A 21,701-nucleotide genomic window follows, 5' to 3' on the forward strand; every position below is an offset into this window, starting at 1 on the left:
GTTTTATATTTGAGATTCTTCAAATAGCCACCCATTGCCTTGATGACAGCTTTGCACACTCTTGGAATTCTCTCAACCAGCTTAATGAGATATGAGATAATCACCTGGAATGCATTTCAATTAACATGTGTGTCTTTGTTAAAACTTAATTTGTGGAATTTCTTTCCTTCTTAATGCATTTGAGCCAATCAGTTGTGTTGGTACAGTGCCTTGCAAAAGTATTCATCCCCCTTGGCGTTTTTCCTATATTGTTGCATTACAACCTGTAATTTAAATTTATTTTTATTTGTATTTCATGCAATGGACATACACAAAATAGTCACACTTGGTGAACTGAAATGAAAAAAATAACTTGTTTTAATGTAATACATTTTTTTTACGGAAAAGTGGTGCGTGCATATGTATTCACCCCGTTTGCTATGAAGCCTCTAAATAAGATCTGGTGCAACTGCAATTAAATTCAGAAGTCACATAATTAGTTAAATAAAGTCCACCTGTGTGTCACATGATCTAACAATCTCAGTATATATACACCTGTTCTGAAAAGCCCCAGAGTCTGCAACAACACTAAGCAAGGGGCACCACCAAGCAAGCAACCAAGGAGGAGCAATGCAGACCAAGGAGCTCTCCAAACAGGTCAGTGACAAAGTTGTGGAGAAGTACAGATCAGGGTTTTGGTTTAAAAAAATACTTTGAACATCCCACACAGCACCATTAAACCATTATTAAAAATGGAAAGAATATGGCACCACAACAAACCTGCCAAGAGAGGGCCGCACACCAAAAATCATGGACCAGGCAAGGAGGGCATTAATCAGAGAGTCAACAAAGAGACCAAAGGTAACCCTGAAGGAGCTGCAAAGCTCCACAGCGGAGATTGAAATATCTGTCCATAGGACCACTTTAAATCGTACACTCCACAGAGCTGGGCTTTACGGAAGAGTGGCCAGAAAAAAGCAATTTCTTAAAGAAGAAAAAAAAATGAGCAAGCACATTTGGTGTTCGCCAAAAGGCATTATGGGAGACTCTCCAAACATATGGAAGAAGATACTCTGGTCAGATGGGACTAAAAACATTTTTTTTGTCTATCAAGGAAAACTCTGTCTGGAGTTTTCCTTGATGGACCTCTCATCCCCCCGAGAATAACATATCATCCACAGTGAAGCAAGGTGGTGGTAGCATCATGCTGTGGGGATGTTTTGGGAAACTGGGAAACTGGTCAGAATTGAAGGAATGAGGGATGATGCTAAATAGAGGGAAATTCTTGAGGGAAACCTGTTTCAGTCTTCCAGAGATTTGAGACTGAGATGGAGGATAACCAAACAGCAGGACAATGACCCTAAGCATACTGCTAAACCAACACTTGAGTGGTTTAAGGGGAAACATTTAAATGTCTTGGAATGGCCTTGTCAATGCCCAGACCTCAATCCAATTGAGAATCTGTGGTATGACTTAAAGATTGCTGTGCACCAGCGGAACCCATCCAACTTGAAGGAGCTAGAGCAGTTTTGCCTTAAATAATGGGCAAAAATCCCAGTGGCTAGATGTGCCAAGCTTATAGAGACATACCCCAAGAGACTTACAGCTGTAATTGCTGCAAAAGGTGGCTCTACAAAGTATTGACTTTGGGGGGGTGAATAGTTATGCACGCTCAAGTTGTCTGTTTCTTTATCTTATTTCTTGTTTGTTTCACAATAAAACATATTTTGTATCTTCAAAGTGGTACGCATATTGTGAAAATCAAATGATACAAACCCCCCAAAAAGTCCAGGGTGTCACGGTGAGTGAATGAGGACCCAAAAGCGAATTAACTTAACAGAGCTTCTTTAATTACCAAACATAGGTAGGTTCAGACAGACCGGCAGATTCCGACAGGACAGGACAAGGTTACAGCAAACATGACGATAGTCTGGTTCAGGCATGAAACACAACAAACAAGAATCCGACAAGGACAGGAACAAAAACAGAGAGAGATATAGGGACCTAATCAGAGGGAAAAAGGGAACAGGTGGGAAACGGGGTGAATGGGTAGTTAGGAGGAGACAAGGAACAGCTGGGGGAAAGCGGGGGAGAAAAGGTAACCTAATACGACCAGCAGAGGGAGACAGGGTGAAAGGAAAGGACAGAAAGACACAACATGACAGTACCCCCCCACTCACCGAGCGCCTCCTGGCGCACTCGAGGAGGAAACCTGGCGGCAACGGAGGAAATCCTCGATCAGCGCACGGTCCAGCACGTCCCGAGAGGGAACCCAACTCCTCTCCTCAGGACCGTACCCCTCCCAATCTACGAGGTACTGGTGACCACGGCCCCGAGGACGCATGTCCAAAATCCTGCGGACCCTGTAGATGGGTGCGCCCTCGACAAGGATGGGGGGGGGGGGGGGGGAAGACGAGCGGGGGCGCGAAGAACGGGCTTGATACAGGAGACATGGAAGACCGGGTGGACGCGACGAAGGTATCGCGGAAGAAGAAGTCGAACTGCGACAGGATTAATGACCCGAGAAATACGGAACGGACCAATGAACCGCGGGGTCAACTTGCGAGAAGCCGTCTTAAGGGGAAAGTTCTGAGTGGAGAGCCAAACTCTCTGACCGCGACAATATCTAGGACTCTTAGTTCTACGCTTATTAGCAGCCCTCACAGTCTGCGTCCTATAACGGCAAAGTGCAGACCTGACCCTCTTCCAGGTGCGCTCGCAACGTTGGACAAAAGCCTGAGCGGAGGGGACGCTGGACTCGGCGAACTGAGATGAGAACAGCGGAGGCTGGTACCCGAGGCTACTCTGAAAAGGAGATAGCCCGGTCGCAGACGAAGGAAGCGAGTTGTGGGCGTATTCTGCCCAGGGGAGCTGTTCTGACCAAGACGCAGGGTTGCGAAAAGAAAGACTGCGTAAGATGCGACCAATAGTCTGATTGGCCCGTTCTGCTTGACCGTTAGACTGGGGGTGAAAGCCGGAAGAGAGACTGACGGAAGCCCCAATCAAACGGCAAAACTCCCTCCAAAATTGAGACGTGAATTGCGGACCTCTGTCCGAAACGACGTCTGACGGAAGGCCATGAATTCTGAAAACATTCTCGATGATGATTTGTGCCGTCTCTTTAGCAGAAGGAAGCTTAGCAAGGGGAATGAAATGAGCCGCCTTAGAGAACCTATCGACAACCGTAAGAATAACAGTCTTCCCCGCTGACGAAGGCAGTCCGGTGACAAAATCTAAGGCGATGTGAGACCACGGTCGAGAGGGAATGGGAAGCGGCCTGAGACGGCCGGCAGGAGGAGAGTTACCGGACTTAGTCTGCGCGCAGACCGAACAAGCAGCCACGAAACGACGCGTGTCATGCTCCCGGGTGGGCCACCAAAAACGCTGGCGAATGGAAGCAAGCGTACCCCGAACGCCAGGGTGGCCGGCTAACTTGGCAGAGTGAGCCCACTGAAGAACGGCCAGACGAGTAGGAACGGGAACGAAAAGAAGGTTCCTAGGACAAGCGCGCGGCGACGGAGTGTGAGTGAGCGCTTGCTTTACCTGCCTCTCAATTCCCCAGACAGTCAACCCGACAACACGCCCCTCAGGGAGAATCCCCTCGGGGTCAGTGGAGGCTACTGAAGAACTGAAGAGACGAGATAAAGCATCAGGCTTGGTGTTCTTAGAGCCCGGACGATAAGAAATCACGAACTCGAAACGAGCGAAAAACAGCGCCCAGCGCGCCTGACGCGCATTAAGTCGTTTGGCAGAACGGATGTACTCAAGGTTCCTATGGTCAGTCCAAACGACAAAAGGAACGGTCGCCCCCTCCAACCACTGTCGCCATTCGCCTAGGGCTAAGCGGATGGCGAGCAGTTCGCGGTTTCCCACATCATAGTTACGTTCCGACGGCGACAGGCGATGAGAAAAATACGCGCAAGGATGGACCTTGTCGTCAGAGAGGGAGCGCTGAGAAAGAATGGCTCCCACGCCCACCTCTGACGCGTCAACCTCGACAACGAACTGTCTAGAGACGTCAGGTGTAACAAGGATAGGTGCGGATGTAAAACGATTCTTGAGGAGATCAAAAGCTCCCTGGGCGGAAACGGACCACTTAAAGCACGTCTTGACAGAAGTAAGGGCTGTGAGAGGAGCTGCCACCTGACCGAAATTACGGATGAAACGACGATAGAAGTTCGCGAAGCCGAGAAAGCGCTGCAGCTCGACGCGTGACTTAGGGACGGGCCAATCAATGACAGCTTGGACCTTAGCGGGATCCATCTTAATGCCTTCAGCGGAAATAACAGAACCGAGAAATGTGACGGAGGAGGCATGAAAAGTGCACTTCTCAGCCTTCACAAAAAGACAATTCTCTAAAAGGCGCTGGAGGACACGTCGAACGTGCTGAACATGAATCTGGAGTGACGGTGAAAAAATCAGGATATCGTCAAGGTAAACGAAAACAAAGATGTTCAGCATGTCTCTCAGGACATCATTGACTAATGCCTGAAAGACAGCTGGAGCGTTAGCGAGGCCGAAAGGAAGAACCCGGTATTCAAAGTGCCCTAACGGAGTATTAAACGCCGTCTTCCACTCGTCCCCCTCCCTGATGCGCACGAGATGGTAAGCGTTACGAAGGTCCAACTTAGTGAAAAACCTGGCTCCCTGCAGGATCTCGAAGGCTGAAGACATAAGAGGAAGCGGATAACGATTCTTCACTGTTATGTCATTCAGCCCTCGATAATCTATGCAGGGGCGCAGAGACCCGTCCTTCTTCTTGACCAAAAAAAACCCCGCTCTGGCGGGAGAGGAGGAGGGGACTATGGTACCGGCGTCAAGAGCTACAGACAAATAATCCTCGAGAGCCTTACGTTCGGGAGCCGACAGAGAGTATAGTCTACCCCGGGGGGGAGTGGTTCCCGGAAGGAGATCAATACTACAATCATACGACCGGTGTGGAGGAAGAGAGGTGGCCCTGGACCGACTGAACACCGTGCGCAGATCGTGATATTCCTCCGGCACCCCTGTCAAATCACCAGGCTCCTCCTGTGAAGAAGAGACAGAGGAAACAGGAGGGATAGCAGACATTAAACATTTCACATGACAAGAGACGTTCCAGGAGAGGATAGAATTACTAGACCAATTAATGGAAGGATTATGACAAACTAGCCAGGGATGGCCCAAAACAACAGGTGTAAAAGGTGAACGAAAAATTAAAAAAGAAATGGTTTCGCTATGATTACCAGAAACAGTGAGGGTTAAAGGTAGCGTCTCACGCTGAATCCTGGGGAGAGGACTACCATCCAGGGCGAACAAGGCCGTGGACTCCCTTAACTGTCTGAGAGGAATGTCATGTTCCCGAGCCCAGGTCTCGTCCATAAAACAGCCCTCCGCCCCAGAGTCTATTAAGGCACTGCAGGAAGCTGACGAACCGGTCCAGCGTAGATGGACCGACAAGGTAGTGCAGGATCTTGAAGGAGAGACAGGAGTAGTAGCGCTCACCAGTAGCCCTCCGCTTACTGATGAGCTCTGGCTTTTACTGGACATGAAGTGACAAAATGACCAGCAGAACCGCAATAGAGACAGAGGCGGTTGGTGATTCTCCGTTCCCTCTCCTTAGTCGAGATGCGGATACCTCCCAGCTGCATAGGCTCAGCTCCCGAGCCGGCAGAGGAAGATGGTAGTGATGCGGAGAGGGGGGCAACGGAGAGCGCGAGCTCCTTTCCACGAGCTCGGTGACGAAGATCAACCCGTCGCTCAATGCGAATAGCGAGTTCAATCAAGGAATCCACGCTGGAAGGAACCTCCCGGGAGAGAATCTCATCCTTTACCTCTGCGCGGAGACCCTCCAGAAGACGAGCGAGCAAGGCCGGCTCGTTCCAGCCACTGGAGGCAGCAAGAGTGCGAAACTCAATAGAGTAGTCAGTTATGGATCGATTGCCTTGACATAGGGAAGACAGGGCCCTGGAAGCCTCCTCCCCAAAAACAGATCGATCAAAAACCCGTATCATCTCCTCCTTAAAGTCCTGATACTGGTTAGTACACTCAGCCCTTGCCTCCCAGATTGCCGTGCCCCACTCACGAGCCCGTCCAGTAAGGAGAGATATGACGTAGGCGACACGAGCAGTGCTCCTGGCGTAAGTGTTGGGCTGGAGAGAAAACACAATATCACACTGGGTGAGGAACGAGCGGCATTCAGTGGGCTCCCCAGAGTAACACGGCGGGTTATTGATTCTGGGCTCCGGAGATTCGAAAGCCCTGGAAGTGGCCGGTGGATCGAGGCGGAGATGGTGAACCTGTTCTGTGAGGTTGGAGACTTGGGTGGCCAGGGTCTCAACGGCATGTCGAGCAGCAGACAATTCCTGCTCGTGTCTGCCTAGCATCGCTCCCTGGATCTCGACGGCTGAGTGGAGAGGATCCGAAGTCGCTGGGTCCATTCTTGGTCGGATTCTTCTGTCACGGTGAGTGAATGAGGACCCAAAAGCGAATTAACTTAACAGAGCTTCTTTAATTACCAAACATAGGTAGGTTCAGACAGACCGGCAGATTCCGACAGGACAGGACAAGGTTACAGCAAACATGACGATAGTCTGGTTCAGGCATGAAACACAACAAACAAGAATCCGACAAGGACAGGAACAAAAACAGAGAGAGATATAGGGACCTAATCAGAGGGAAAAAGGGAACAGGTGGGAAACGGGGTGAATGGGTAGTTAGGAGGAGACAAGGAACAGCTGGGGGAAAGCGGGGGAGAAAAGGTAACCTAATACGACCAGCAGAGGGAGACAGGGTGAAAGGAAAGGACAGAAAGACACAACATGACACAGGGTGTAAGGCAACAACATAGGAAAAATGCCAAGGGGGGGGTGAATACTTTCGCAAGCCACTGTATACAGAAGACAGCCCTATTTGGTAAAATACAATAATTATTGCAAGAACAGCTCAAATAAACAAAGAGAAACGACAGTTCACCATTACTTTAAAACATGAAGGTCAGTCAATGCGGAAAATTTGCAAAAACCATCAAGCGCTACGATGTAACTGGTTCTCATGAGGACCGTCACAGGAAAGGAAGACCCAGATTTACCTCTGCTGCAGAGGATACGTTTATTAGAGTTATAAGCCTCAGAAATTGCAGCCCAAATAAATGCTTCACAGAGTTCAAGTAACAGACACATCTCAACATCAACTGTTCAGAGGAGACTACGTGAATCAGGCCTTCATGGTCTAATTGCTGCAAAGAAACAGTCTCTTCTTGAGACTTGGCACAAGCAATGGAGCAATGGACATTAGAGCGGTGGAAATCTGTCCTTTGGTCTGATGAGTCAACATTTGAGATTTTTGGTTCCAACTGTCGTGTCTTTATGAGACGCAGGGTAGGTGAACAGATGATCTCTGCATGTGTGGTTCCCACCGCGAAACATTGAGGTGTCATGGTGTGGAGGTACTTTGCTGGTGACACTGTCTGTGATTTATTTAGAATTCAAGGCACACTTAACCAGCATGGCTACCACAGCAAACTGCAGCGATATGCCATCCCGTCTGATTTGCGCTTAGTAGGATTATAATTTGTTTTTCAACAGAACATTGACCCAACAAACCTCCAGGCTGTGTAAGGGCTATTTGACCAAGAAGGAGAGTGATGGAGTGCTGCATCAGATGACCTGGCCTCCACAATCACTCGACCTCAACCCAATTGAGATGGTTTGGGATGAGTTGGACCGCAGAGTGAAGGAAAAGCAGCCAACAAGCGCTCAGTATATGTGGGAACTCCTTCAAGACTTTTGGAAAATCATTCCAGGTGAAGCTGGTTGAGAGAATGCCAAGATTGTGCAAAGCTGTCATCAAGGGGGAATGTTGGCTACTTTGAAGAATCTCTAATATATAATACACTTTTTTGGTTACTACATTATTCAATATGTGTTATATAAAGGTTTTGATGTCATCACTATTATTCTACAATGTAGAAGATCATGTATTTTTTAAAGCATACAATATAGCTCAGTATTTGAATGATGTATTTTAGATAGTCATTATTGCTCATCTTCATGAAGAGTGTTAATAATTTCAGACCCCACTGTACACCATACACACACACACACACACACACACACACACACACACACACACACACACACACACACACAGAGAGAGAGAGAGAAGTCAGGTCAGACTAATCCAGCTCATGAGCTCTCCATCAGCAGCAGATTATGATTTAGAATGCTAAATTCATGTGTTTATGCAACATGTTAGTGCATCGAATCGTATCACAGAGGAAGAAATCGCATCGATTCTTTCTCTAATCACAGTGAATTACACTAAATCGTTTCAAACTAAAACGTACCGTTCCTGTATCGTATCGGAGACCATGAATCTAGACATGTATCGACACATCTTGAAGGGAAAGATGCCATCCGTCATCCACCATCCACAACGCAGACGTCATCAGCAACCTTTGACCTTCGTTCCTTTCCCATCCCCCTTAGCCAGCCCCCAAATGTTTCTGTAACCTAAAGAACTATCATCTGACATCCAAACAGATAGTGACAGGAATTATATGAAACAATGACGCTTTGATATCAATGTTAATGTTATCAATGATCCTTTATATGTATTTACCCTAATTATGTATATTTTACGAAAATTAGAGGAGAGCTTCTCTGTTCACCAAACCAAATGACGCCAAATCGAGTTACCGCAAGCGGCAACCATTCGATTGTGACAGTAGAAGTCCAAAGCTTCTATTTTTCACCTGTCATTGTCTAATATTTCACATTTTTGGCCTTGACTCTGCAGTACATTCTACTGTATGAACATGATGCAGTCTTAGTTTACCCCAGAACAAAGGTCATTGCCAATTTTTTCCTCTGCTGATTAAATCTCACACTCTTTTGCGATCAATGCATTACATTTAATATTCCTGTCTTTAATTTCATATCCGCAACCCAATCTCCTTGTTTATATTCATAACGATTACGCTAACAGCAGTCAACCTTTACTGACTGCCGACCATACAATTACAATTCTTTCCTTTGACAACCTCCTTTATTATCAAATACATTTTACAACCTCATTATTTGTATCTTAATGTTTCCCTGTGTCCTGTGTTACTTGAGCTAGCTTCATTCTAAACTATGGCTTTCACACTGCAACCTGCCCCCCAAAAACATATGAATGAGACACAAAACTTCACAAAGAGAGGTCTTGCTTGCATCAAAAGTTATTTACCTGCTAGGCACCCCATGAGTGACTGCAGCAACAGCAGTTTCCATAGCAACGTCATCTTCAGTTTTGTGGGGTCAAAAGTAGACTCACATCCAATCACAAATGTACGGAGGAATCCTTTCGGTACCTTTCTGGGTCTTCACTCTGTAGAAAAAGAAACAGGCGTAATGAATACCATGATAAGACAGAAAGACAGTCTTTTATCAGCACTTGAGAAAAGTGCTGATAAAGGACTGTAAAGAACTCTAACATTTAAAAAAAATAATAATAATTTAAAATTATTATTTTCAATGACGGCCTAGGAACAGTGGGTTAACTGCCTCGTTCAGGGGCATGAATTGAACATTAAGAGAATTGAAGGAATATGACGGCATTTCTCACTTCTGATAACATGTCAACGACTAGGGAAATGCTTTTCAAAATGTTGCCCTTTACAGCAGCATGTACAGTAGCCTACTGTACACATTCAGTCATGTGCAGCGCTTTCATACCCCTTGACCTACTCCACATTTTCGGGGGTTACAGCCTGAATTCAAAATGGATTAAACATATGTTTTTCTCACCCATCTACACACAAAACAACATAATGACAAAGTGAAAACGTGCTTTCAGTAATGTTTGCAAATTCATTGATAATGAACTACAGAAATATCTCATTTACATAAGTATTCACACCCCTGAGTCAATACTTTGTAGAAGCACCTTTGGCAGCGATTACAGCTGTGAGTCTTTCTGGGTAAGTCTCTAAGAGCTTTCCACACCTGGATTGTGCAACATTTAGCCATTATTCTTTTCAAAATTCTTCAAGCTCTGTCAAATTGGTTTTTGATCATTGCTAGACAACCATTTTCAAGTATTGACATAGATGTTCAAGTAGATTTAAGTCAAAACTGTAACTCGTTCACTCGGGAACATTCACTGTCTTCTTGGTAAGCTACTCCAATGTACTAGATTTGGCCTTTTGTTTTCGGTTATTGTCCTGCTGTATTAATCTCCTAGTGTCTGGTGGAAAGCAGACTGAACCAGGTTTTCCAGAATTTGCCTGTGCCTAGCTCCATTCCCTTTCTTTTTTATCCTTAACTCCCCAGTCCTTAACCATTACAAGCATACCCATAACATGATGCTGCCACCACTATGCTTGAAAATACATAATGTGTTGTATTGGATTTGCCCCAAACATAACACTTTGGGACAAAAAGTTAATTGCTTGGTCACATTTTTTGCAGTATTACTTTAGTGGCTTGTTGCAAACGGGATGCATGTTTTAGAATATGTTAATTATGTACAGCCTTCCTTCTTTCAATCTGTCATTTAGGTTAGTATGGTGGAGTAACTACGATGTTGTTGGTCCATCTTCAGTTTTCTCCTATCACAGCCATTAAACTCTGTAACTGTTTTAAAATCACCATTGATCTCATTGTGAAATCCCTGACCGGTTTCCTTCCTCTCCGACAACTGAGCAGCTTTAAGTCAAAACTGTAACTCATCCAGCCCTATGACAACTCAACAGCTTCTACCCCCAAGCCATTAGTCTGCTGAATAATTAATAAAAATCGCCACTGGACAATTTACATTGACCCCCCCCTACCCCCCCCCCCCCCCCCCCCTTACACTGCTGCTACTCGCTGTTTGTTTGTTACCTATGCATATTCACATATTCACCCACACCTACATGTACAGATTACCTCAACTAGCCTGTACACCTGCACACTATCTCGGTACCGGTGCCCCCTGTATATAGCCTCGTTATTCTTATTGTGTTACTTTTATTATTACTTTTTATTTTTGCCTACCTGGTAAATATTTTCTCTTCTTGAACTGCACTGTTGGTTAAGGGCTTGTAAGTAAACATTTCACGGTAAAGTCTACACTTGTTGTATTCGGCGCATGTGGCAAATTAAGTTTGATTTGAGTTAGGAAGGATTTCTGTATATTTGTAGCGACAGGGTGTATCGTTACACCATCCAAAGTGTAATTAATAACTTCACCATGCTCAAGGGTAGGGTAGCCTAGTGGTTAGAGCGTTGCAAGTTCAAACCCCCGAGCTGACAAGGTACAAATCTGTTGTCCTGCCCCTGAACAAGGCAGTTAACCCACTGTTCCTAGGCCGTCATTGTAAATAAGAATTTGTTCTTAACTGACTTGCCTAGTTAAATAAAGGTAAAAAATAATAATAATAAAAAAAAATTAAAAAGAGGATATTCAATGTCTGCTTTTTTCTACTGTACAAATAGGTGCCCTTCATTGCGAGTCATTGGAAAACCTCTTTGTTCTTTGTGGTTGAATCTGTGTTTGAAATTCAGTGCTCGACTGAGGGACCTTGTGCTAAACACTATTATTGCACACAGTGAGTCCATGCAACTTCTTATGTGACTTGTTAACTAAATTGTTACTACTGAACTTATTTAGGCTTGCCATAACAAAGGGGTTGAATACATATTGACTCGAGATATTTTTGCTTTTTGTTTTTTATTAATTGTAAAAAATATATATACATTTTTTTACATATATATATCCACTTTTATATTATGGGGTATTGTGTGAAGGCCAGTGACAACAAAATCTCAATTTAAGTCTGTAACACAACACAATATGAAAAAAGTTAAGGGGTATGAATACTTTCTGAAGGCACTGTATATTTAGATCTAGTAAATGATGGATGTATAAGAAATTAAGCCTTGAAAGAGAAATGTGCAAAGAGATTGCCTTAAAGTATACATCAATGAATTAATGAAATAAATTAGTTATACAAATGACTCAATATTCTCTTTCACCAAATCCCTATTACATGTAACTCTGAATGCACAGCTTTGGTTTTATAGAGAGTTGCTGATGGGCTGGTTCAGAAGTACTATAATAAAAATAAAAAAAACATACATTACTCCCTTTTTCTGCCTACCAAAGTCAAGCTGGAGCCTAATCTATTAACTAAAAAGTTAGAGAGGGGAAATAAAAAATAGCACTGATTTTCATTTTTGGCACGGCGACTATTACATGCCTTTCCATATCCGCAACAAATACGGCTCCAGAGAATCCTGTTTTTAAGCCTATTTTAGAAGCTCCCTCTTAAACATACAGTGGCGTACCTACACAGAATAATACCCATTCACTGTTATGTTCATAAATGTTGTAAGCCATAGCAAGAGATAGGGTGTGAAAAACTCCAGCGATCCCACTACAGTGTCAACGTCAGATGTGTTTTATTCCCCAGCAGAAATACCAGGGGTATCGGCATGAAATCAGTACCCAAACCTCAAAAGCCTGCATTGTGTCAGTGGGATAGTAAATTCTCTGTGTGCTCCAGTGGGCCTTCGATGTAGAGAGCAGAAGGGAAGATGGGGGGAGGGATCTGCAGGGGGAGACAAATAAAATCAATGCCATCCAGAGACGCAGTGTCCCATGGCAGTACTTTTAAAACATTAGCTTAATGTACCCTGTTGCCCTATAGACAATATACAGTAATGCTCTCTATTTTGGTAGAAAAATAGTTAATGGTGAACTTTTAGACATTACATGGTAATGTTGATGCAGGGCTTTTGTTATAGTCACTCTTTGAATATGTATTACAGATAGTCATTCTTCTGCTGTTGAAAGACAAATATGATCCAATTACTGATTTATTCAGTGGCTGACACAATCAATTGCTGCATTGTTGAAATTTGAATTACAAATTTCCCTTTCATCTCGCCTGCTCAACACCAACCCCCAAAAACAACACATTTCTTGAGAGGACTAAATAATATATATACACGACAGGAGGTTGGTAGCACATTAATTCGGGAGAACGGGCTCGTTCTAATGAATGGAATGGAATGATAACAAATACATCAAACACATGGTTTCCATGCCATTCCATCTGCTCCATTACGGACATTATTATGAGCCGTTCTCCCCTCAGTATCCTCTGGCGATATTCACAGAGTATACTAAACATCAAATTCCCCTTCCTAATATTGAGTTTTGAGTTGTACCCCGTTTTGCCCTCAGAACAGCCTCAATTCATCGGGGCATGGACTCTACAAGGTGTCGAAAGCGTTCCACGGGGATGCTGGCCCATGTTGACTCCAATGCTTCCCACAGTTGTGTCAAGTTGCCTGGATGACCTTTGGGTGGTGGACCATTCTTGATACGCACGAGAAACTGTTGAGCGTGAAAACCTCAGCACCTTTACAGATCTTGACACAAACCGGTGCGCCTAGCACCTACCCTGTTCAAAGGCACTTAAATATTTGATCTTACCCATTTACCTTCTGAATGGCACACATACACAATCCATGTCTCAATTGTCTCAAGGCTTAAAAACCCTTCTTTAATCTGTCTCCTCCCGTTTATCTACACTGATAGAAGTTGATTTAACAATTGACAACAGTAAGGGATCATTCACCTGGATTCACCTGCTCTGTCTATGTCATGGAAAGAGCAGGTGTTCATAATGTTTTGTACACACAGTACTGTACCAGTGAAAAGTTTGGACACACCTACTCATTCAAGGGTTTTTCTTTATTTGTATTACTTTCTACATTGTAGAATAATAGTGAAGACATCAAAACTATGAAATAACACATATGAAATCATGTAGTAACCAAGTCCATATTATGTCAAGAAACGACAATCCATCATTACTTTAAGCCATTCAGAAAATGTCAAGAACTTTGAAAGTTTCTTCAAGTGCAGTCGCAAAAACCATCAAGCGCTATGATGAAACTGGCTCTCATGAGGACCGCCACATGAAAGGAAGCCCCAGAGTTAACTCTGCTGCAGAGAATAAGTTCATTAGAGTTACCAGCCTCAGAAATTGCAGCCCAAATAAATGCTTCACAGTTCAAGTAACAGACACATCTCATCATCAACTGTTCAGAGGAGACTTTGTGAATCAGGCCTTCATGGTCAAATTGCTGCAAAGAAACCACTAGTAAAGAACACAAATAAGAAGAAGAGACTTGCTTGGGCCTGGAAACATGAACAATGGACATTAGACCGGTGGAAATCTGTACTTTGGACTGATGAGTCCAAATGTGCGATTTTTGGTTCCAACCGCCATGTCTTTGTGATATGCGGAGTAGGTGAACAGATTATCTCTGCATGTGTAGTTCTCAACATGAAGCATGAAGGAGGAGTTGTGATGGTGTGGGGGTGCTTTGCTGGTGACACTGTCAGTGATTTGTTTAGAATTCAAGGCACACCTAAACAACAGGACAATGACAAGGGCTATCAAGTGCTCAGCATATGTGGGAAGCTGTTGAGAGCATGCCAATAGTGTGCAAAGCTGTCATCAAGGCAAAGGGTGGCTACTTTGAAGAATCTCAAATATAAAATATATTTTGATTCATTTAACACATCATACTTTGGTTCCATATGTGTATTTCATAGTTTTGAAAAACCCTTGAATGAGTATGTAACGAGTGCGCTGAGAGTCGGGAAGCAAGTTTAGGGAGTGAGTGTTTTAATAAATAAACGAAACACAAATAACGCACCGACATGGAAACAGAGTCAATAACACCTGAGAAAAGAACCAAGGGGAGTGACAGATATAGGGAAGATAATCAAGGAGGTGATGGAGTCCAGGTGAGTGTAATGAGGCGCGAGACGATGATGGCAGGTGTGCAGGATAATCAGCAGCCTGATGACCTAGAGGCCGTAGAGGGAGTATACGTGACAGTACCCCCTCCCCGACATGCGGCTCCAGCCGCAGGACGCCGTCAAAGGGGACGAACTCGGGGTTCAGGAGCAGACCGGTCACGCCTGCTGATGCGCGGGAACCTGTTACGCTAGCTGAGGCACGGGAACCTGTTGAGTCAGCTGGGGCGCGGGAACATGAAAGACTGGCTGAGGCAGGGGAGTCTTGCGATCCAGCTGAGGCATGAGAACCTGACGAGCCGGTGGAGGCATGAAAGCTCGACAAGCCGGCTGAGGCAGGGGAGCCTGGCGATCCAGCGGAGGCATGAAAGCCCGACGAGCCGACTGAGGCAGGGGAGCCTAGCGATCCGGCTGAGGCATGAGAGCCTGTTGCGGACCCAAAGTTATTTACTCTGACACAAAAAATGTAAAAAACACTCCCTGATGCTTCCCTTATGTGAGGTGTTATTCTGTAACAAGTGCGCTGAGAGTCGGGAAGCAAGTTCAGGGAGAGAGAGTTTTAATAAATAAACTAAACACAAACAACGCACTGTCATGAAAACAGAGTCAATAACACCTGAGGAAATAACCAAGGGAAGTGACAGATTTAGGGAAGATAATCAAGGAGGTGATGGAGTCCAGGTGAGTGTCATGAGGAGCTGGCGTGCGATATGATGGTGACAGGTGTGCGGAATAATGAGCAGCCTGATGACCTAGAGACCGGAGAGGGAGTATACGTGACAGAGTAGCTATGTCCAAACCAGTGGTGTAAAGTACTTAAGTAAAAATACTTGAAAGTACTACTTAAGTCGTTTTTTGGGGCATCTGTACTTTACTTTACTATTTATATTTTTGAAATGTTTTACTTTTACTTCACTACATTCCAAAAGAAAATTATGTACTTTCTACTCCATACATTTTCCCTGACGCCCAAAGTACTCGTTACATTTTGAATGCTTAGCAGGACAGGAAAAGTGTCTAATTCACACACTTATCAAGAGAACATTCCTGGCCATCCCTACTGCCTCTGATCTGGCGGACTCACTAAACACATACCACGTTTGTAGATGATGTCTGAATGTTGGTGCCTGCCCCGGGCTATCCGTAACTTAAAATAATAAGAAAATGGTGCTGTTTGGTTTCCTTAATATAAGGAATTTGAAATGATTCATACTTTTACTTTTGATAATTAAGTATATTTTAGCAATTACATTTCCTTTTGATACTTAAGTGTATTGAAAACCAAATACTTTTAGACTTTTACTCAAGTAGGAAATTACAGGGTGACTTTCACTTTTACTTGAGTCATTTTCTATTAAAGTATCTTTACTTTTACTCAAGTATGACATTTGGGTACTTTTTCCACCACTAGTCCAAACTTTCGACTGGTACTGTATATATACTGTTTATATTCTGTATGCATCTCGAAACTAGTGATTATTCAAAGTAAATATGAAAACAATGAGCTTAAAACAGGGGTCTAAAATGTTTGCACAGACTTGTAAGGAATAACAGCTAACTAACTGCCTTATGTGCTGATGTTTGAGGTTTTGTTAATTCCTCTGAGGGTTATCTTAGAATATTTACACTTTACTGGAGCAGTTCCTCTTACGGACCTTGTCAATGCATATTTACACAAAACCATACCTTTCCTTGAAATACAACACAAACAATCTGAATGAACCCGCATTGCGGTTTTCCTTGAATTGATTAAATTGGGGAATTTGTTTAATTTACTGTTTTGACAAACACATTCAAAAGTGCCAAATGGGAGAGGTATTTGGTTTTGAGTAGCAGGGAGAGGAAGTAAATATGTAAATGAAACACAGTGGGGGTAGGCAGTAAGATTTACGCAGCTTGCCATAGAGTGTGATAGAAGAATACAGAATAAGTCTGAGGCAAATGTCAGAAGCTGCCTCTGGAAACACTGTGTACACTGGATAGAAAGGTATTACAGCAATGTGACAAGTTAAGTAATTTGCAATGTACCATTTGCAAAGCTTACATAAAAAACAAGCTGCAATAACCATATGTCCCTCGGGTAAATACATGTTTATTCATAGAGTAGAAGTATATAATAACCCACACCATCCCATTATGGCACAACCAGGCTCTTGTTAGCATTCCACCATCGAAACAGAGGCAGAAGCAGCACTGAAAGTCTCCTTCAGCTCTTGCTCACTGAACTGTAACACTACATTTCAAAGACATGCTTGAGTAATGCAATAATCATATGTTTCAAAACACGAGGGGCAGGAAATCAATATGGGACCAGAATATTGTATTTTCTTCACTTTCTGAAAAATAAGGACTGAGAATGAAGCCTGGATTTGTCTGAGTGGGTCACATTTAATATCTTATCTTCATTTATTTCAATCAGTGTCTTCTAATGAATCCCTCTCCTTCGAGATGGAAGCTGTGTTTCCTGCTTCCTTGACAAGATGTATTTCCTTTAGCTGGAAGAGCTGCAAGATCAACGATTCATCTGGACCACCTCAATGACATGCATAACCTTGTATGCCTTGTCTATGTATAGATATTTCTGTAAATATCATTTGTTTACATAATAACACATCTGTAAAAAAATATATATATTAAAAAATGAATTGCTATAATTGCATTTGCTTGGTTCATGCAAGACCGTTTCGGTTTCCATTCGTCCTCATTAAACTGTACTGAAGACTGACTGTGTGTTGTACCACCGTAAATTACAAAGGAATGACACACAAAGCATGTTTCAAAGTAGTTACATTTTCGGCATTATGGCAGAAGTGTTTAATTTACACAAAAAGGATCAAAAGATAATGGCAACATTTAAATATGCTGAAAAAAAAAACGATATTAAAGCAACAGGTAAAGTGTTGGTCCCTGAAAGATCCTAGAAATGTGTTTACACCCCTGTTACTGAGCATTTCTCCTTTCCCAAGAATCCATCCACCTGACAGCTGTGGCATATCAAGAAGCTGATTAAACAGCATGTTCATTACACAGGTGCACCCTGTGCTGGGCACAACAAAAGACCACTCTAAAATGTGCAGTTTTGTCACACAACACAATGCCACAGATGTCTCAAGTTTTGAGGGTGCGTGCAGTTGGCAAGCCTCCAACGTCATTTTAGAGAATTTGGCAGTACTTCAAACTGGCCTCACAACCGCAGACCACGTGTATGGCGTTGTGTGGGCGAGCGGTTTGCTGATGTCAACGTTGTGAACAAAGTGCCCCATGGTGGCGGTGGGGTTATGGTATGGGCAGGCAAAAACTACGGACAATAAACACAATTGCATTTTATTGATGGCAATTGGAATACACAGATATACCGTGGAGCGAACCTGAGTCCCATTGTCGTGCCATTCATCCTACACCATCACTTCATTTTTCCAGCACGATAATACACAGCCCCATGTCGCAAGGATCTGTACACAGTTCCTGAAAGCTGAAAATGTCCCAGTTCTTCCATGGCCTGCATACTCACCAGACATGTCACCCATTGAGCATGTTTGGAATGCTCTGAAGTGACGTGTACGACAGTGTTCCTGTTTCCGCCAATATCCAGCAATTTCGCATAGCCATTGAAGAGGAGTGGAACAAGATTCCAGATGCCACAATCAACAGCCTGATCAACTCTATGAAAAGGAGATGTGTTGCGCTGCATGAGGCAAATGGTGGTCACACCAGATACTGACTGGTTTTCTGATCCACGCCCCTACCTTTTTATGGGTATCTGTGACCAACAGATGCCTAATACGTATGTATTCCCAGGCATGTGAAATCCATAGATTAGGGCCTAATTTATTTATTTCAATTGACTGATTTACTCATGTGAACTGTAACTCAGTAAAATCTTTGAAATTGTTGCATGTTGCATTGATATTTTTCTTCAGTATAGCTTTGTAGCCTGAAGGTTGTTCTGTGAGAAGCTTTGCGATGTCCAATGTCTTTCATTTTTAGTGTGACTTGGTAAAATGGAGACATGTCATGATATTGTACCAAATGGTGCGTGGTGAGCAATGGAGGTCAGATTACTAACCATTGATTAGCTTTCCTGAATGATGTATACCTACAGTATACTTACCAGGATACATACATCATAGCATATGCCTATAATAACACATACTTATGAGACAAAGGTAGGCTCAACATTTACAATACACTATGCCTCAATAGAGTTAAGAGAATGACAGAATGAGTTATTACCTAAGCTATTGTATAATTATCAGATATTGTATTTTACGGAGCATTCGTAATGCTTCAGTAATGACTACAGGTGTCCTAATTAATCAGAAACCATGTGAACTTCAACTGTGATAAAGGTTTTGACAGACATGGTCTACCGGACATTTATTTACTTTGAAATGTCTCTCTCTTTCACGGTCTGCCACAGAGACTATTGGTGTAATAGAAAGGTCCAAGGAGCACCCACAGCCAGTTCACTCCATGACAGTATTACAACAGTCACTTCCAGGGTAAAGCACATCCATGAATGGGAACAGAAAGGTTCAAAACTGTTGTAAGGAAGTAAATACAATATAAGAAAGGAGGGTGATTCCAGCGTAATGGCACGCAAAATCACAACTTTTTAATGTCTCACAGAATGGACAAACAAAATAGAAATGACGCTTTTGATGTGTGTGTCTATAGTACCGCTTGGGGGGAGTGTACAGGTAATTTACGAAAGTTACCAGAATCTTTAGTCATTTTGGTAATTAACAGGTAATCAATGGCGGTAAATGTAGTAACTTATACTTGAATAACTTTTTAAAAAATGTATTCATATATAGTATTTATTTTTTTATATATGTGTCCATATTGTCCATGCGTTTCTAGTGGATAGACCATATGGTTCAAGAGAAAATAACATAATTCATGAAAAAAACATCAATTTTCTCTGCAACTCTTCCAACTATTTACTTTTTTCACGATTGCCACCAGTTTGGTGCCAAAACAACAAAGACATTGGCATAAAATAAATAAGTCTGTAAAAACATATATAAAGAATATTTCATGCTGAAACCCTCATCCTTAACACAGATGGTTGGTGGTGTCACGATCGTCCTCCTCTTCATCTGAAGAGGAGAGGCGAGATGGATCGGAAGACCAAAATGCGGCGTGGTAAGTGTCCATGGTAAATCTTTAATAAAGAAAGTACTGACACTGCATACAAAACAATTAACAAATGACGACCGTGAAGCTACAAATTAGACCTGTGCTGACACAAGCCGCTGACATAGACAATCACCCACCAACAAACAGTGCAACCCAGGCTACCTAAGTATGATTCTCAATCAGAGACAACTAATGACACCTGCCTCTGATTGAGAACCATACTAGGCCGAAACATAGAAATAGACAAACTAGACATGTAACATAGAATGCCCACCCAGCTCACACCCTGACCAACCAAAACATAAAAACATACAAAGCAAACTATGGTCAGGGTGTGACAGGTGGTTTATATTTAGGATAATGTTTTTCAGCTTTGTCATATATGTTGTTATTTTAAAATCAATGTATTTTAGTTTTGATATGTTTATCATGTGATAAGGCCACACAGAGGGACCGAGATAATTACAGACACCTGTGATAATCTGAAGTAGCCAAAAGCGCCACTAGACATCGTGACAAATGACATAAAATCCTTTAAAGTTACCAAACTTCTGGTAGTTTACTGTTAAACTTAGAATGTTTTCAGTAATATACCCTCACTTTGCGACCTTATGTATACACAAAAAAGCGGACTAAATATTGGCATGATGGAGAAACCAAGCTAATAATGGATGTTACATGAAATGGACAAGCTTTTTGGGGAGAATGTCTGTGAGTTACCATGGATAGCCATTTTGAAGAATAGACTTGGCTGAACACAACAACGATAATAATATGAAAAAGTCATTTCAATTCTTACTTTAGACAGCGAAAAATGACCGCTATGGATGATACACCCTCCGTTATGGATGTTACAGAGTCTGAAATAGACATTCTAATCTTAAAGATGCCTTGGACCAAAATCTATCATAACACATTTGTTGTCATTTGGAATGTTTTAAAAATGCCTGCAGAAGGTATAGTACCACAGGATTGCATAATTATAGCCTGAATAGTACACACGATCAGTTGTCACACCCAATAAGGAATTTATTTTCTCTCTTTATATGTTATGTGCTGAAAGTATTCCCACCTCTTGACTTTATCCACATTTTGTTGGATTTTTATCCTGCATTTGGCCTACACACAATACCCCATAATATCAAAGTGAAATTATGAAAGTGATCTATACGGTTCAGGGACATAAACGTTATTTTAAAAACATGGGAACCGGTTAATAACGTTATTTTCCATTCCGAGCATTTCTGACCCACAAAACAATGCAACACAGCTCCTATAAAAAGCACTCACTCTGTCCAAAAAACATTTTCCAGTGTCTGCCTGACAGCTGAAAATCTTTGCCAGTGTGTGTGCATGTAGGCTATCTGCCGCTCCCCCTCCGAAGCTACTGGAGCCTACTGACGTTACAAGCGTGATTCAGAAATTAGGAAGAGAGATCTTTTATTTGAGAAGACTATGGATTCACTTTTTTTGACTGCAAGTTAAGGATACAATAGTTATCACGTTTCACATTGAGTTAACAAAAAAAAAAAAGTAAAACGTGTTTTTATTTAAATTATTGTGCCGCTCTGCACACACAAGCTTGTTAGCTTGCTAGCTAGCTCTGGTCCAACGTTAAGCCAACTCTCGGAAGTTCAAAGACATTCAAAGTTCCTTGATAGAATTCCAATTAGCTCATTCATCCCCCCTCCTCTCCCCTGTAACTTTTTCCCAGGTCGTTGCTGTAAATGAGAATGTGTTCTCAGTCAAGTTACCTGGTAAAATAAGGGTTAAATAAAAATAATTAAGTACAGATA

At 42.8% G+C, this 21,701-nt stretch overlaps 1 protein-coding gene across 2 annotated transcripts in view; it reads right to left on the reverse strand.

The window, feature by feature from the left end:
• cntn4 (contactin 4) overlaps positions 1-21,701 on the reverse strand; it is a 178,643-nt gene that overhangs the window by 143,735 nt on the left and 13,207 nt on the right. For both annotated transcript variants that reach the window (XM_021609437.2, XM_021609438.2), the window contains exon 2: positions 9,190-9,330. In XM_021609437.2, coding sequence (XP_021465112.1) covers positions 9,190-9,244 — 55 coding nt within the window. In that variant the 5' untranslated portion in view covers positions 9,245-9,330. The remainder of the gene's footprint in view (positions 1-9,189; positions 9,331-21,701) is intronic.

This window comes from Oncorhynchus mykiss, chromosome 7 (genome assembly GCF_013265735.2).
Source record: "Oncorhynchus mykiss isolate Arlee chromosome 7, USDA_OmykA_1.1, whole genome shotgun sequence".
Taxonomy (NCBI): Eukaryota; Metazoa; Chordata; class Actinopteri; order Salmoniformes; family Salmonidae; genus Oncorhynchus; species Oncorhynchus mykiss.